The sequence below is a fragment of the Ambystoma mexicanum genome, chromosome 6q, assembly GCF_040938575.1.
Source record: "Ambystoma mexicanum isolate Mex_15411 chromosome 6q, UKY_AmexF1_1, whole genome shotgun sequence".
NCBI classification, from domain to species: domain Eukaryota; kingdom Metazoa; phylum Chordata; class Amphibia; order Caudata; family Ambystomatidae; genus Ambystoma; species Ambystoma mexicanum.
In genome coordinates, this window is record NC_090937.1 from 777716795 (window position 1) to 777734340 (window position 17546).

General features: G+C 47.9%; 1 protein-coding gene across 1 annotated transcript in view; it reads left to right on the top strand.

Moving 5' to 3' along the window:
- LOC138516300 (uncharacterized) overlaps positions 1-17546 on the top strand; it is a 1253275-nt gene that overhangs the window by 580151 nt on the left and 655578 nt on the right. The window contains exon 12 of the mRNA XM_069631312.1: positions 464-575. Within this exon, the coding sequence (XP_069487413.1) occupies positions 464-575 (112 nt within the window). The remainder of the gene's footprint in view (positions 1-463; positions 576-17546) is intronic.

The following is a 17546-nucleotide window of genomic DNA, read 5'->3' on the forward strand; positions in this document are numbered from 1 at the left end:
TCCAGGATCCTCGCTCAACTCATGGATCCTCCGCCAATGCACGTCCTCCGAAGTGGCCACATATTAGGGAAAAATGCAAAAGTACACTTAAAGAATGTTGACATGAAATTTCAGCTAAGCATATTCAACTGTAAAGAGTATATTGATGTGAAAAAGACTAGGCCTTTATATTAAGCCAAGTTCTGCTGAAGAAAGAATCCATTTTGGAAGTGTGTTTCTGCAGAAAGGCAGCTTGACGATGAATAATTAATTTATACATTGTAAATTTGTAATCAGTTAAGATGTTTTCCTGTTTTCCTATTCCATGTAATGAATTAAATCTGTATACCCAAGCCTATATTCAAGTAATTACAAGTGGTTTTCATGTAGTCATTTGGCAGCTGCTTCTACTCCAGCTAATGTTACATAGGGTTGGTTGCCTTTCATCTGCAAATGTTTTATGTTTTCTGATAATGTGTTGTAGGACTCGCCTCATGTTTCAGCAGCTCGGGTTTGAAGATTACAGTGGAGTAAGCATTCAGGTTTTAGGGGCTGAAGATACCTACGGACTGCATGCGACAAAAAGAGAAGACGGTGTAAGCACATCATTATTTTTATTTTTTTATTTTTTTGGTCTTGGTTCCTCTGTATTGATTTTCAAACTCTTAGACCAGTTGCAATAAACGGTGTTTGTAAGTGGGGAAATGTTTTTTTGACAATTAGAAATTACACATAAAAATATGTTAAGCAGTCTCAGTTTGGATTGTATCGTACGCCACAATGTTTTGCCGATACTGTGGTTGCATACTGTTGTAATATGGAAATAATACCCCATGGGATGAGCAGAGGCAGGTCAGGGGAAATACCATGCCCCATAAAATGGAGGAGACCAAACATTTGAAAAATGTGACATAACACTGTTTTATTTAACAAAACACACATTAAACATGGACAGCATGAACATCAGGCAAACATCTCCATGTCTCTCCCAGTTCTAAACTCAGCAAGGCATTTTGAAGGGCTGTGACATCATGAGTAACGTGTTAAAGCACAGAAACCTAAGGTGGGAAAGGATTGGGTGAATAACTTGGCTAAGTATAGATTCTATAAGGTGTCAGGACTCTGATTGGTCAGGCCGTTGTGGATTAAAATACATTTTCTACCCGAAATGGGCAGACAGCCATTGGACACACACACACACACAGAAACCCCCTTCCTCTCGCTGACGTAATTTCTTGCTGACAGACAAAACTTTAGCTTGCAGGCACACCGGTTCAAACCAGATATTGCTTGCTCGAAATAAAATGAAGACAGCGCTGTGTGCCAAGGCCAGTTCATAGTTTCCCTTTCCACTGATTGGATGCCCTAACTCTGTTATCTATTCTATGCTTTTGCCGGGTTTTAGTTAGACCTCCCCATCTGCCATGGCACCGCTTATATCGTATTATTCTACCGTTTAATTCTATTTTCTATAATATTTTCTCTGCCAACATCTGCACCTCGTGTGTGTCCTTTAAACAACCCCTCTCTAATTTCTTTAGCAACCTTAGCTGAAGCCTTCATTTTACTGCTTGAACTCTAGGTGGATCTATTATTAAATTAATTCACCATGTTGTGCTATTCTGAAAGTCTTAGGAGATTTTATGCATTAAGAGGCTGCCTGTAGCTTTTCATTTTGGACAAAATGGCTTCCCACTACTGCTACACACCCATGCCCGTGAGCCGCATTCGCGCCTAGCCAGTGTTGCATTCCGCCTATACTTTGTTTATTTATATGTTTTCTAGTGTCTATTGGGTGTGGGTAAAATTCTTCACGTCTAAATGCAAGTTTAGTGTCTATGTATCTTCATGATGAATGCATCATGTCATGTCGTGTCTCGTTGGCAGTGCCGTCACTTTGCTTTCTTCATTTTTGGTATGTTGCACTATCTGATGCATCTGATTATAGTAAGGGTGATACAGTGTCTCAGTGAATGATACATTTACAATATTGGACCGGGGGAGGGGCAAGAGCTCTACATGACATGGTCATCTGTCCATCACCAGGAGAGGGGCAGTAGCTCTTGGTCTACCCCTTGAAAATACGAATCAAGTCTGCGTTGGCAACAATTACTCTATCCCCATCCCTCAAACCTGTGGTGTACAGCAGGGCTCTTGCCTGTCACCGTTGCTCTTAAACGTATATATTCGACCACTACTGGATCTCCTAAATAGCCTGGGTGTCCAATATACAAACTACGCAGATGACACTCAAGTTGTTATTCAGCACAGCGGCCATTACGAGAATGATGCCGAATCCATTAACAACATCTACAAAGCCATCCAGAATTGGATGGCCTGTAATTCTTTGGCTCTGAACAACAAAAAAACAGAGCTTATGATAGTGTCCACTAAGAACACCGGAGCAAGTTAGCAACAGACTATGCCAATTTCCTGATAGCTGACAATGTCATAACTGTCCTAAAGAAAGTGAAAACACTAGGCGATATTCTGGATGATGAACTCTCCATGAAGCCTCATGTCTTCAATATCCGTTCAAGTTGTGGGCTCATCAATAAACAAATACAATATATTCGTCCTTTTGTAACAACCGAAAACTGCGCTCTCTTGTCCACAGCGTTGATAAATTCCAGACTGGATTACTGCAAGAGCCTGCTGTCCGGCACTTCCGCCGCAAATATACAATCCCTCCAAGTCACTCAAAACAATGCTGTGCGCACCATCTTCAAGCAATCGCGCCGCACCCACATCTCCATCTACAGAAAGGAGCTTCACTGGCTTCCTGTAAAACAAAGAATAACACACAAGGTGTTGACAACAGCGCACAAATGCGTGTCCCTACGAAGTCCCATATATCTATCCGAGCGTATTAAGACCAAACCAACCAGTAAGAACCTTTGCTCTACCATTGCCACAGTACTTGTTCAACCGAGATCCAGACTTGCCAAGTTCAGAGGCACTCGCTTTGACTCTCAGGGCCCCACGCTCTGGAACTTACTTCCGGCGGCCATACGCCAAATACAGAACTATCCTCTTTTTAAAAAGGCCATAAAGACTCATCTTTTTAACCTTAACTAATGCAGCTGCATCCCTTTCTCTTCTGTGGCCTGTTCTATGTTATGTTTGTCCTGTCTCCTTTTTCTATGTGCGCCCTGAGGCCTACCGGCATTTGGCGTGTTACAAAAATTAAAATAAATAAAAAATAAATAAGAATACTTGGTAACAAGATTTGGTATTTGAAGTTTTGCAAAAGTCTTATGAGATATGCTCCTGCTTGCAATAATGAGGGACACCGGAGAGCAGCTTAAAGAGGAATATTTTGTTTGTATTTCTTCTCTTATTCATATGGTACCACTTGTTGCTGCAAAAGTATCACCTTTTTGTTTTGTTTTAAGCCGCTATATAGGGCAGCAATTCCTTTAGAAGCACTTGTTAAAATGAGCACACATGTGCTATTGAACAATTCACACATAATATAGACATACAGACTTGTTAATATATATGTGGAATTGACGCAGTAAAGAGCCTGGCAAACCCACATCTGGTAGGATAGGATCAACCAGTAAAACTGACAGCTCAAGATGAAGAATGCATCCCTACTGAGTGAATGTGCAGACAATCTCCAAAGATACTCTGTGGTATGATGTATCAGCGAAGAAGACATGTGGCTACTCCACTGTGCACCTATAAGCATCTGTAAATATGTCAGCATGGGGTAGCCCTAGCCAACTGTTTTATGAATGAAAAGCACCAATACCCATTCAAAGCACAGAGGATGATAGGATATGGGATTTATAGCACGCCTGTACTCAAGTGTTTCTAGGTGCGACAAGACAAGGAGGGGGATACAGAGGAAGGACAGAACAACGATCTTGCTAGTTCTTGTGTCAGTCAGATCGCGCAAGTGCAGGGAAGTGGAAGGGGAGAAGTGCCAAAAGGGGGGGGGTTGGAGAAGTGCAGGTAATCAAAAAGTGCAGCCAGCGGTTTGCTCAGTACAGGTAAAGAAAGTGCAGCCAATGGGTAGCTCATAAGTGCAGAGAGAAGGGACTGTAGGGTTACCGATACAGACCACAAGAGCTGGGGATCCACCAAGCAGTGCGAGGTGCAACTGTACATGCAGGGACCTGGGCCCAAGTTCAGAGGGTGGCCAGATGATCCATGGGTGGACCAAACGGGTCATCAGCAAGGAAGAGAGAAAGCAGAAGCAGAGAGGAAGGTCTTGAGTTGTTTCCGGAACCGGAGGTGGTTCTGCTCAAGTTTCAGAGAGGCTGGGAAACTGTTCCAGAGGGAGGACCCAGCCGAAGAAAGAGATCTGCCCCCAACTCTCTGCTTGGAAAAGCGCCTGACCCTCAGAGAGTTGGAGGTGGATGAGCAGATAGCTCGAGAAGGGAGATGTTTACGAAGAGAGGGTTGGAGGTAGTGACCCCCAGGTCCCAGAAAGCCTTGTAGACAATGCAAAGGGTCTTGAACTTGATCCTTGCTGCCACTGGGAGCCAATTAAGAGATTTCTGTGCTGGGGAGATACAATCCCTGGGCTTCAGACCAAGGACAAGTCTTGCAGTCCTGTTTTGGATGAGTTGCAGAGGGCGCAGAGTAGAGGAGGGCAGATTTAGAAAGAGGCTGTTTCAGTAGTCCAGCCTGGAGAGAACCAGAGCTCTAGAGACAGTGAGCTTCTGGGGGAATGAGAGGAAAGGAAGAATACCTCTAAGGAGGTGCGCTGGTAGTTTGATTTCTTAGAGACATCAGAGTTGTGAGGAGAGAAAGAAAGTGTGGAGTTGAAGATGACCCAGAGGTTTTTAGCCTTACAGGTGGGAGGAGGAAGAGGGCCAAGAGAGGCCGGCCAGAGAGTGACTGGAAAGCAGGGGCATATGTGCCAATGAGGAGAATCTTGGTCTTACTGGCATTAAAGCAGAGATCATTGGCGGAACACCACTCCTCGATAGCAGACAGACAGTCAGAGATGAGAGAAGCGGAAGAGGTGGAAGAGGGGAGCCTGAAAATTAGTTGAGGGTCATCCGCATAGTCAATAGGCAGAGCTTAGTCCAAGGGCAAAGACCATGGGTGTTGCCCATATAGAGCGTAGAACGGAGAGACACCTGATGCCATGTGAACCGAATTGTTGAAAGCAAACTCAGCGGGCGATACCATTGATAACCAAGAGTCCTGAAACTGAAGACAGAGGCACCGTATATATTGTTCAAGGGTGGCATTGACCCTCTCGGTTTGACTGTCTGTCTGTGGATGATAGGCAGAGCTGTATCTATCGTCGATGAGAAGAGACAAAGTCAGGGCCCTCCAGAACTGGCGGGTAAACTGGGTGCCTCGGTCTGAAACGATGATAGCGGGCAAACCAAAAAACAGAAAATATGTTTCAGAAAGAGACCGGCCAGATCCGGACCCATCAGGAGCCCCACACAAGGAACAAATATGGCCATTTTAGTGAAGTAGTCCACCACAACCCAAATGGTGTTAAAGCCCTGAACGGGAGGTAAGTCAACTATAAAATCCATAGAGACCATATAGCAAGGCTTGTGGGGCACTGGCAGGGGATGCAAAAGGCCCACGGGCCTGCTTCGAGAAGACTTGCTTTAAGAGCAGACTGAACATGTGGAGAGATAGTTGATAACAGGCCCAACGGTGTAACAACTCCAGGGTCTTCTGCCGACCATGGTAAACCACGATGATCGAGTCGTGGGACCAGGTATGTGCCCGAACACACGCTTCTCCAGGAGGTATGAATAAGCGACCCTGGATGTAAGGTAGTCCCTGACTGACGTCCAGATTGAGGTTAAGACAATCTCAGGATGTGAGGATACCCAATCTTTAATGAGCGAACGGCTCATCCTGATCTGTGATTGGTCAGATCATAGCCCAAAAACTCTACTTCTGTGGTGTTCAAAACACATTTTTCGACCTTCACGAAGAGATGATTTTCCCTCAATCTTTGAAGTATCGAACAGACATGTTCGATGTGCTGTTCCATCGAAGAGGAATAGACCAGCATGTCATCTAGGTAGACTACCAAAAATTGGTTGAGAAAGTCATGGAATATGAGAAATGCCTGGAAAGTAGCAGGGGCATTGCATAAGCCAAAAGGGCAGAACCTGATATTCAAATAACCCGTACCGGATTTTGAAGGCAGTCTTCCATTCATCCACTTTTTTCATGCAGACTAGGTTGTATGCACCCCTAAGATCCAATTTGGTGAATATCGCTAAAGAATCCAGTTGGTCCAGCAGGACGGAGATGAGAGGTAGTGGATATTGATTCTTCACGGTGACCACGTTCAGTGCCCGGTAGTCAATACAAGGCCGAATGTCACCTTCCTTCTTCAGGATAAAGAAAAGGGGAGAGGCTGCAGGTGACTTGGACGGTCGAATGAAGCTAGTGGCAGAGACTGGTCAATATAGTACTTTAGGACCTTGTCTTCGGGCAGTGTGTGGGAGTACACCAGGTCTATAGGGCAGTCATAACGTCTCCGCTCCTCCCTTATCAAAGACATCCCGGAAGGCCAAATACTCAGTCTTGATGTGAGGTCCCAAGTCAGTCGTTACTACACCAATGAACGCCATGGAGGCCACCATAGCCTGACATGAGGTCCCCGAGGAGACACTGATAGATTGGGGATACAGCTGTCGTTGCAGACTGCCGTTGCAGAGATCGAAGGATATACTTTCAGCATGTACTTCCCCCGTATGCATATGGATGAGAGACGTTTGTTGGGTGACCAAGCCTGATACTAGAGAGGTGCCATCTACTGCATGAACTGCCTCAGGTTGAGACTTAGTCGTAACTGGAATGCCGTTGGCGATAGTAGTCCATATAATTCCCAGTAGCGCCAGAATCGATAATAGCCATGGCCAGAAAGGAAACATCGGACACAGGAGTAAAGACTACCGGAAGACTGACTGGGCTAAAGGGTAGTGTCCCATAGGAATCCAAAGTGAACACCCCGGCGTAGGGACTCCTCCTACTGCCGGGTTTTCGCGTTTCCTGCTTTCCTAACTAGTCTTTTGGGGCTGTCTTTGAGTTGGTGTTCAGCCGATCCACAGTACATGCACACATTGTGCGATGGGCTGTGCTCTCGTTGAGCATGAATCAAAGGACCACGTATAGCCCCTATCTGCATAGGCTCAGGAGTGGAGGGTTGAGGGCCAGTCGCTTTGTAAGAAGGGATGGCTTGAGGGCGCTAGAGAGCCGTCCAAGATGGCAGCTCACTAGAGAGCTCCGCACCGATCCAGAGAAAGATCCTGATAAAATAGATTCAATACACCCCCGAATCCCCCTCCATCGGTCACGATATAATGTCCCAAGACTCGAAAGCCTGACAGATACCAATTTCAACGCCGTCCGCCAACATCCTGGTCAACGCAGCGGCGGCAAGGGGTGAGGCTGCAGTGGCGCTGCATTACGGCAACGGGGCGTTCGATCCTCCAGCAACATGCTCACCCAAGCAAACACCTCCGGATACAACCAAAGAGCAGGCTGCCGAGCAAAGAGAGTGGTGCCCTGGTCCCCTGGAGGTGGTGCCTGCAGCGGGCCTGAAATTCACGGTCCGAGAATAGCAGAGGCAGCTGAGATCCCGCCCGGCCTACCTGCATCATCGGGCCTCCGGACGGACAGGCTCGCCTCCAACTTGCGGGGCCCTCCAGACCCAGCCGGAGCGGAGAGGGAATGAACCTGGACACATCGCTGGCGCCAGGTAGGAGAGACGCTGGCCCGGCCTTGTCCACCCCGCCCCAGGTCTCAAGCTCGGCCTGCAGATTCCCGTATGGCTGCCCGACCCCCTGGGAGTGACGAGCCACAAGCCTCCGACTCCGCAAAATCCCAACGGCCCCAGCCCCACTGCCAGCGAACGATCCGCCAACATCGAAGACCGCTGTCAGACACCCCGTGCTACGAACAGGCGAGAGGCCCACGCAGCTACCCCATCCAGGCCCTTCATGCCCGGCCGAGGAAGTACATTAAAGCTCACGGGCCCCACCATCGCCAAACGCCCTGCCGGCGGTACGCCGATCGCGGCCAAGCGTACAACGAACACAGCGAAAAAATTCACCGCTTGGGCCCGCACCGCACTGTGATAACTCCACAGCAGCGGCGGCCACGTGGAAGGCTCCTGCTGTTATTCTGAAACTCGACAGCGGGGCGCGACAACCACAGCTCCACGTAAATATCACTCAAGCCGCCCACTCAATCTTCTGCCAGGACCACACAAGTCCGGTAGCACCCCCAGGGCCAGTCGAGTGGGCCCTCTACATCCAGCGGCGTAAATTCAAATTGCACGCGCTCATCCGAGTTGAGAGCCACGCCGCCGGCCCAGCAAAGTCAAGAATCCATACCAGCATGGGCAAAACAGACAAATCGCAGCAAAAATTAATGTTTGAAACCGGGGCCATAGCCAAAACTCGCAAGCAGACGATTCAAGAGATAGCACCATCGCCAAGCATGGAACAGGAAGCCGGATCGACACCTCCCCAATCTCTCGACATACGTGAAATACTGCTCGAACTCCAAACAGGCATAGGCAACCTTGATGCCAAAATTGACACCCTCTCATCCAAAGTCAACCAAATACAACACCGCCTTGATAAACACTGCGAGAGGCTTGGCACCGTTGAACAGAGGGTCTCCGATCTTGAGGATAACGCCACATCCCTGTCCTCCAAAGTGTCATCTCTAGAGCGCCATGTAAAAGAAATTGTCGCCAAAAACGAAGACTTAGAAGGGCGCAGCCGCCGAAACAACATTAGGCTGGTGGGGATCAGAGAGCAACAAAATCCTGCAAAAATGGAAGACTTCGTGGAACAACTATGCAAAGAAATCTTCGGAGCAACCACCTTCTTGCCACTATTTGTGGTTGAAAGGGCTCACAGGATCCCGACCAACCTCCCAATATCAGGAACGGCACCTCGCCCTATTATCGCCAAACTGCTGAATTTCAGAGACCGCGATCTAATACTCAGGCTGGCCAGAGACAAAGGCGAGATTCAATTTGATGGCGACAAAATCCAAATCTTCCCTGATTTCTCACCGGCGGTGCAAGCGTCCCGCAAAGCCTTCACTGGAGTTAAACGTCGCCTCCGAGAGGAACAAATCCAATATTCAATGCTTTTCCCAGCCAAATTACGCATCCTCCATGCTGAAAAAACACAATTCTTCACGTCACCAGAAGAAGCCAACATCTTTCTCGACAATATTGGATGTTGCCCATTACGCGAAATGCCTAGACCACAAAGGAGAGAGAGGAACGGCAGCGATCCGCCCTGAAAAGTGCTCCACATCCAGTTCGACTTGGAGGATCGGAAAATGAGTAAAAGTCAGTTACACACACCTCGTGATGGGTGTTTCTTGGAGGGCACCAGCGCCCCGTGCACAGCACTGTTCACAAAGTTATCTAGGGAGGGGTCATCTTCGGGCAGGTTGGGGGTTGCCCGACAGGGAGGGGAAAAGGGGAGATGGGACTCAAGTTGGGGAAAGAGTTCCCAGAAGAAACAAGTCAGCAGTTTAAGACGTGCACCGACTAGGGCTAAAACCAGCCCCACCCGAACCCGACCGGGACCAACGTCTCCACCTCAAATATATGAAAATCCTTTTTGAATCGACAGGCACTCAAGAAAAACCGCTTTAAGCACCCAAAATCACCAAACAGTAATAGAGCAGCAGAAACAACGCAGCAACTCTAAGCAAATTCAAACTAGCTACATGGAACATTAAAGGGGGCAACCAGCCTTCCAAAACCAGGAAGTTGCTACACTATCTCCGACGTCACAACGTCAATGTGGCCCTCATCCAAGAGACGCATTTGCGACCTAACTCAGAAAACCACTGGGCAAAAACATGGGGATGCCACAGATACTTCGCCTCGTTTTCTTCATACGCAAGAGGAGTCGCCATACTTATCAACAAAACACCAAACTTCAGGCTATTTCGGACCCAGAGCGACGCCGAAGGGAGAACACTGCTCGTCCACGGAACCATAGTCGGGGAAGAAATAATCATGATTAACTCCTATGGCCCCAACATCGATGGCTCCAACAATTTCGACTAGGTCCAGACCCACATTGCATCAAACAGGGAAGCCACAATAATATGGGGTGGCGATCTAAACACCCCGCTCGATCCACACACAGACAAAACACACAAGACAACCGCCCCTCGCTCCAAGGCGAGATTGCAAATAACCGAAATATGCAAAGCACACAATCTCATCGACATATGGAGAAGCAAACACTGTGACTCCCAGGATTTCACTTTCTACTCATGGGTACACAAATCCAGCTCGAGACTCGATTACATCTTCGTCTCGGCTCATAGTAGACTCCAATGGGGCGAATGCCAAATACTACCCAGGTCCATCTCAGACCATTCAGCGGTCACCTTAGTGTGCACAACATCTCGGAGCGACTTCACCAGGCCCTAATGGAGATTCAAGCCCAGAGCCCTCCAAGATCAACTCTTTGCCGATGAATTGCGTTCTGAACTGAACACATTCCTTGAGACAAACCAAGGCACGATGGCTTCGCCGGGAACACTCTGGGAGACACTGAAATGTTTTATCAGAGGAGTGTGCCTAGCAAAAGAAAATGGAATCCTAAAGAGGTTAAGGGAAGAACTAAACACATGCGAAAATCACCTCAAAACACTTGAACAAGCAGCAACAGTCATAAATACTCCCAGCTCGCTAGCTGCACTCAAGGCAGAATTGGAAACCTTCAGATCACTAGCAGACAGAGAAGCCAAATTCCTAGCAAGCCACCACAAAATCCGACAGTATGGCGAAGGGCAACGACCCGGTGCACTACTTGCAAGACTAATCACCGCAGAACGAAAACCCACGACAGACGAGGCAGTGCTGGACATGTCAGGAACCCTCGTGTACTCTGAAGACGGCATATTGGAAACATTCCGCAAATTTTACCAAAATCTGTACGACTCCAATTATTCCAGGGAGCCCACCGAAATAACAGAATACCTAAATACAACTGAACTATATTGGACGAGTGCCGAGCTACGTGAGCCGTTGAACGCACCCATCACTACAGCAGAGATCCAAGAAGTCATCAAAGAATTACCGAGCACCAAAGCCCCAGGACCGGACGGCCTAACAGGTGAATTTTACACATTTTTCGCAGACATCCTAGCCCCGCTCCTACTCCAGGTCTATGAAGAAGCCGTAGCCAAAGACCAACTACCACCAACCCTTTACACAGTGAATATCATTCTCCTACACAAAACAGGTAGACCCAAGCAAGATTGCCCCTCCTACAGGCCCATATCGCTAATAAATTTGGATAACAAAATCTTTGCAAAAATCCTGACTAGAAGGTTGATGCCACCCATGCCCGCAATGGTTCTGGCGGACCAAGCAGGATTCGTTCCAGGTAGAAACACATCATTCGGCCTCAGAAGAATGTTTGGAGCAATGGAGGCCCTCAACCCAGAAAACCAAGCGGTAGCAGTGCTTCTCGACGCCGAGAAAGCGTTTGACTCTGTGGAATGGTCCTTTCTATTTGCAATATTAGAACAAATGGGCCTCTGCAAACGATTCATCCAAATGATAGGCCTCCTCTACAAATACCCAACATCTAAAATTAAACTTGGAAACAAAAGCTCCTCCGAAATCCTTTTACGCAGAGGGACCAGACAGGGCTGCCCGCTGTCAGCATTGCTCTTCGCCCTGGTCATGGAACCCCTAGCGTCTGACCTAAGGCTTTATCATCTGCACAGAGGTCTCGCCTTCGGCCCGCACAAATTGGTGGTTTCACTTTATGCCGACGACATAGCACTCTTCCTTCGCGACCCATACGACAACCTGAATCCGGTGATGCGAGCAGTCCTCAAATTCGGCAACTTCTCAGGACTAAAAATTAATAATGCAAAATCGATAATTTTCCCTCTCACAGAATCAACCAAAGAATTCCAGGACGACTTTGGCTTCCACTGGCAACACTCGAAGGTCCGGTACCTGGGGATCCTCATGTCCAGAACCAGCACTGACATCATGCAAGACAACTATGAGACGACACTCGACACTATCCAAACTAAAGTGAACAGATGGAAAACGCTTCCCCTCACACTTTGGGGCAGAGTGTCACTAGCGAAAATGGTAATCCTCCCCAAACTACTCTACCTCTTTACAAACATCCCTCTACTACTCACACAGAAATTCTTACGACAAATTAAGTCCATCCTTCTTGACCTCGTCTGGGCAGGCAAGGTTGCCCGAATAGCACACAGCATTATGATCCTGCCCATAACGCAAGGCGGACTGGCTTTACCCGATATAGAAGGCTACTACTGGGCAGCGCAAGCCCAGTTCCTGAGCCATTGGTATGCAACACACTTCATCCGGCCACATGTGCAAATCGAAAGAGCTCTTACAACACCCTATCTACTCCGCGCAGTCATACTTAACGAACCACCGACACCTTCAACACCAATGAACACAATGGTCACGACGCACACGATTTGGAAGAAAATCGCTAAAAGAAATGGAATCCAAACCAGATATTCTCCCCTCCTCCCAGTGAGAAGCATTCCTGGGATACCTATAACATCTGAAAAAGTGTTCCAGCTTTGGACCAAAAAACTGCAAATCCACTCATTGGGCGATCTGTTTCCGAACGGCTCGTTCCTGTCGATTCAAGAAGCCCGTGACAAAGGTGGAAACAACGCCCTTGACGTCTTCATGTACTACCGAACTCGACATGCCATGCAGACCAACTTTGCTACATTCCCACTCCAACCACCGACTTGGCCACTGCTCCACGGAGTGATACAAGCCCAAGGCGATGGCCGCCTGGTGTCAAATATCTACAAAGCCCTGCTAACGGAAAAACTCACTCGCTGCTCAAAAGCTCCAACAAGGTGGGAAAGAGCTCTGAACATTACGATACTCGACGAAGACTGGTCATACATACTTCGACTCACAAAGAAAGTGGCAATAAACACAAGGTATAAACAAATCCACTTCAACTTTGTCCATCAGGTCTACCACACTCCAGTAAAACTACACGCCCAGAGGATGACAATATCCACCTCCTGCTCTCGCTGCGGACACCCGGAAGCTGTCTTTGTCCACCTGGCATGTTCGTGCCCCGAAATTGGAGCGTTCTGGACAGCAGTCTTAGAGAAAATCTCAGCTATAATCGGAGTACAACTAGAACCCGACTCAACACTGACCATGCTGGGCCTAACCAACCAACTACCAGAACATACCAGAAAACTAGCGAACTTACTTTTGGTCCTGGCACGCAGACGAATAGCTTGCAACTGGGGCAGAGGACCGCCACCAAAACTAAAGCAATGGCTCCATGATGTCACCTACTGTCAAGATATCGAAATGAACTACTTACGTACTCTGCCCCTCCATGCACGCCCCCCAGATATCTAGGGTCTCTACATAGCATACCTGTTAAATGCAGACAACGACTCGATTTCACTGTCTCCACCACCAACACAGAACTGTCACGAGCAACCGGATACCTCAATAGCAGCCACGAGTGCCGAACAACGAAAGCTCTAGAACTGATAAGAAACTGAACTAAATATCAAGCGGGGATCGTCCCGAGGGAGGGGGATAAGGGGTCTCGTTGACCGGTGCACGGTCTGATAATGTCTCATCATTTCATTGTTGTAAAACCAATAATGAAAGTTACAAAAAAAAAAAGAAGGGATGGCTTGCAGTAGAGGTTTACGTTCCCCTTTTCTTTCTGCCCTGCAAGCGTCGATCTTCAGAACTTGATTGATAAGCCCAGAGGTGAGCAGGGAGACGGTGAGAGAAGAAGGACTGCAGGAACTTCGCTGTGCTCGGATCGCAGCAGGAGGAGAAGAAGATCCTTCCTGGAATCCGTGAGAACCGAGAAGCAGTGCCTACGCTGCCCGAACACAGAGAAGAGCTCAGGAGTGAGGCAGCAGGTGTGAAGGACTTTGAAGCCGCCAGACGTAACCGGGAAGCCCATGAAGTGGAGGCAGGACGCCAGGCGCTTCTGTGTGTTTGCCACAAGAGGTCGAAGAACGCCAGAGAAAGCCAGTGGGAAGCGGGATCACCGGGGTGCATCAGCAGGTCCACCAAGTACCGATAAGTGTCAGGTACATGAGTCGGGTGACCCCGAGTAAGGTGTTTGGGTTCACTGGAACTTTTAACAAAGAAAGTGAATGAAAGAAGGTTTGAGACCCGACACTTTGACAAAAGTGATACAGAATATTGGAACTGTGTGAATATGAGAAATACCTGGCAGGAGAGTATACCACATGTTTGGACATTTGACAGAGGAAGCTAATGAAAGTGTGTTTGAGACACTGGGCCTCGTTACGGGTCCGGCGATAATCCTGCTGATGCTACCGGCGGGTTGCTGCCAGACCTGTAATATTTTACCAGCACCTGACTTCCCGGTGCCTCCGGAAGATTACAACTCCGGCGGCCCGGGAAGTCAGGCACCGGTAAAATGTAAGTCTGCATTCCCATAGAGTCCTATAGGACTCTATGGGAGTGGGAACACGGAAACACCGGCATCGTTGCTTGCTAACGGTGCCGGTGCTTCAGTGACCGGTCTGCCTACCATGGCCACTGCGCCCAGCAGGTTCAGACCTGTCGGGCCCAGTTGCTCCGGCAGGCAGACTCGGAATTTGCTGATCCGGAAACAAGGGTGCCGGTGAGTTTACCGGCACCCTTGTTTCCAGACCGGCAATCTCCTAATGAGGCCCACTGTGTTTGTGGGAAAGTAGAACATAATATTGGAACTGTGTGAATGCAAGAAATACAGGAATAAAGAGAGAACCTAGCAGGAGATTATACCAGGTGTTCGGTAAGTCAGGGAATCACACCGAAATTGTGTAAAGGAGCTACATGAGAGAGCCTAGCAGGAGAGTATACCAGGTGTTTGGTGAGTGTTAGGGAGAATTCTCTGTAAAGGCTAATTTCCCAAACCTAGTGAGTCCCCCAGCAGCTTTGCTGGATTTTTGGGGTTTATTTTTTTCTCCTGCTAAGAGTGAGGCTCTTTTACTCCCACTCTTAGACATGATTTGAGGTGTTCCTTTGTCTTTCCATGTGTTTTATGGGCTATGGGGTCTTTTACTCCATAGGGTCTCATGCGTTTTTGATGTGGGTTACACAGCACCCTCCATGCCGTAACCCAGGGGGTGTCGTAGCGGCCCCCAACATAGACTCCATACCCTGGGACTGACTACTGTCTCCCAGGGCATGTAAAGTCACCATTGGCTTTACTAGTCCCAAATTATGAACAGAAACCAGTACAAACCATCATATTGTGGACGTACTGGTCGGGACAATTCGATTTCCCTGGGGTCTGTTGTTCGAGGGGGCACGTCTCCGTCCCCCCTGATCGAGTTTTGGCTGGTGGCAGTGGATACTACTTTTTATATTCGACCGCGAATATATCCCTATGGGATTTTCCCATTGTTCGAGGCTACCAACTTTAATTATTTAATTCCTATAGCCTCAAACATACCGCCGGTTTATTTATTTAATATTAATTCACCGGTTGGTATTTTTTGCCAGAACTCGATTCTAAAATGGCGTTTGTGTTCTCTTCTGTGACTCCAACCCAAGTCGAGCCCTTTGTTCTACTTTTTGGTGGGCTTCTCCACAGAAGCCTCCAAAAGTGGTGCCACTCTGTCTGGGTACCACAGGGGCTGTGGGAGGGCGTTTAGGCAACCTGGACTGAGTTGCCTTGGCAACTCAAGTCGCACTCTTGTGTGATTGGCCCAAGTGTTGAGCCGGCTGGCTCACCACTTAGCATGTTTGATTGACAGCTAGGCTGAATGGATGGGGGTTTGCTGCATAAAAGCAGGGCTTTGGGGACTGGAACTTCAGAAGTCGCCACAGGACCTAAGAATCTGAGGAGGGAGAAGCTGAGCCGACCTGCAACGACGACACCACCGGTGGAGCCCTGCTGAACCGTCTCACCACTTTTCCCGACGACAGAGGAGATCTCCAGTCCGGAGAGTCTTCTTCCTTTGACTGGTGGGGATAACCAGTTTTGCCTTCTTTTCACTTTCCTGAAGCATCTCGTGGCCGCCTTGCCCGTGCCAAGCACCCCGGCAACCGGAATACCACGGTTTACCACTACTGCGAATAGAAGGGTAGTACCTTTTAACCGAAGAACTCCGCGGCTGGTTTCCACCCTGGCAGTGCAACAACCTTCATCTTTCCTCCACAGCGAGACCTCCTCTTCCTCTGGATGAAACACCGACTTGCACCCGCTGCCAGGAACAACTGCCCCTCTTGAAGCTTCCTTCCCACTTAAGGTACTGTGTCCTGCCTGGCTTCCCTTGCGACAGATCGTTCGGGGTGACTGTAAAGCCTAGACTTTCTAACCTGGGCTGGCCTGGGACAACCTAGCTAACTTTTCCTGGCTTTAATTTCATTCTTTTTGTGCGAACTATCTACAAGACTCTTTGGGCATAACCCCACTGTGTGAACCTGGACCCCTTCTGCTTGCTCTCTCCAAGAGTGGGCCTTGCAATTGACTTCCTTGCTCTCCAGTAGAACTCTGCCTATCCTGCCTTACTGTGGTTCTTTTAAAAGTATTGAAATTTGTATGCTTCAATAACTCTGCCTTTTCCCCCCTTTTTAATAACTTATTAGAGTGCCATCTTATGTTAAGCGATCACCTCTGTCTGAAAATAAGTGGTGTTTCTCATTAAGACTTGTCTAATAAGTAATTAAGGTTGTATGTATATAATAGTGACTGTGTGCTGAATTTACTTTCCTCTTTGTGCTAGTGTAATTTACAAGTGTGTCTTTAAATAAATAATTATATGCTTTTACACCAAAGTTCTGGTCAGTGTTTGCTTGTGCTACTGTATCCCTGTACCTATTGTGTATACTCTATATACTGCCTAACTCTTCTTGAGTGAAGTCTGACTGCTCAGCCACAGCTACCAAGTGAATCTGTGTGGTACAGACTGCTACCAAGTGGGTTTACTGCCAAACACCTGTAGTCTTAAATCTTTTGCAGTGGTCCCTAAGGGAACTGCACAGGTTTCTGCCTAACATTGAGTCTGGGACTCACACCAAAATTGTGTAAAGGAGCTACATGAGAGAGCCTGACAGGAGAGTATACCAGGTGTTTGGCGAGTCTGGGACTCGCACCCAAATTGTATAAAGGAGCTACATGAGAGAGCCGACAGGAGAGTATACCAGGTGTTTGGCTGGTCTGGTACCTGCACCCACATTTTGTTAAGGAAGCTGCATGAGAGCCTGACAGGAGAGTATACCAGGTTTCTTGCGAGTCTAGGGCCTGCACCCAAATTGTGTTACTTTGAAAAGAGAATCCCAAATAAGAGTCATTCCCTTGGGGTTTTGAATTACAGTGTTAGTGGATAAGACTTGGGGAAGGGAGTTATTTCCCCTGGTGTTGATTGTAACACCAAGGGGAGAGAGGCATCCTCTTGGGCCTTAAGGAACATGCCTTTTGTTTGGAACTTTTTGTTTTGGTGGAGAGAAACCTGGGGAAGGGAGCCATTCCCAGGAACTGTGAACATTATCCATTTGGAACTTGTGTTGAATTATATCTTTTTGTTGAAGTTGGACATTTGTGCAC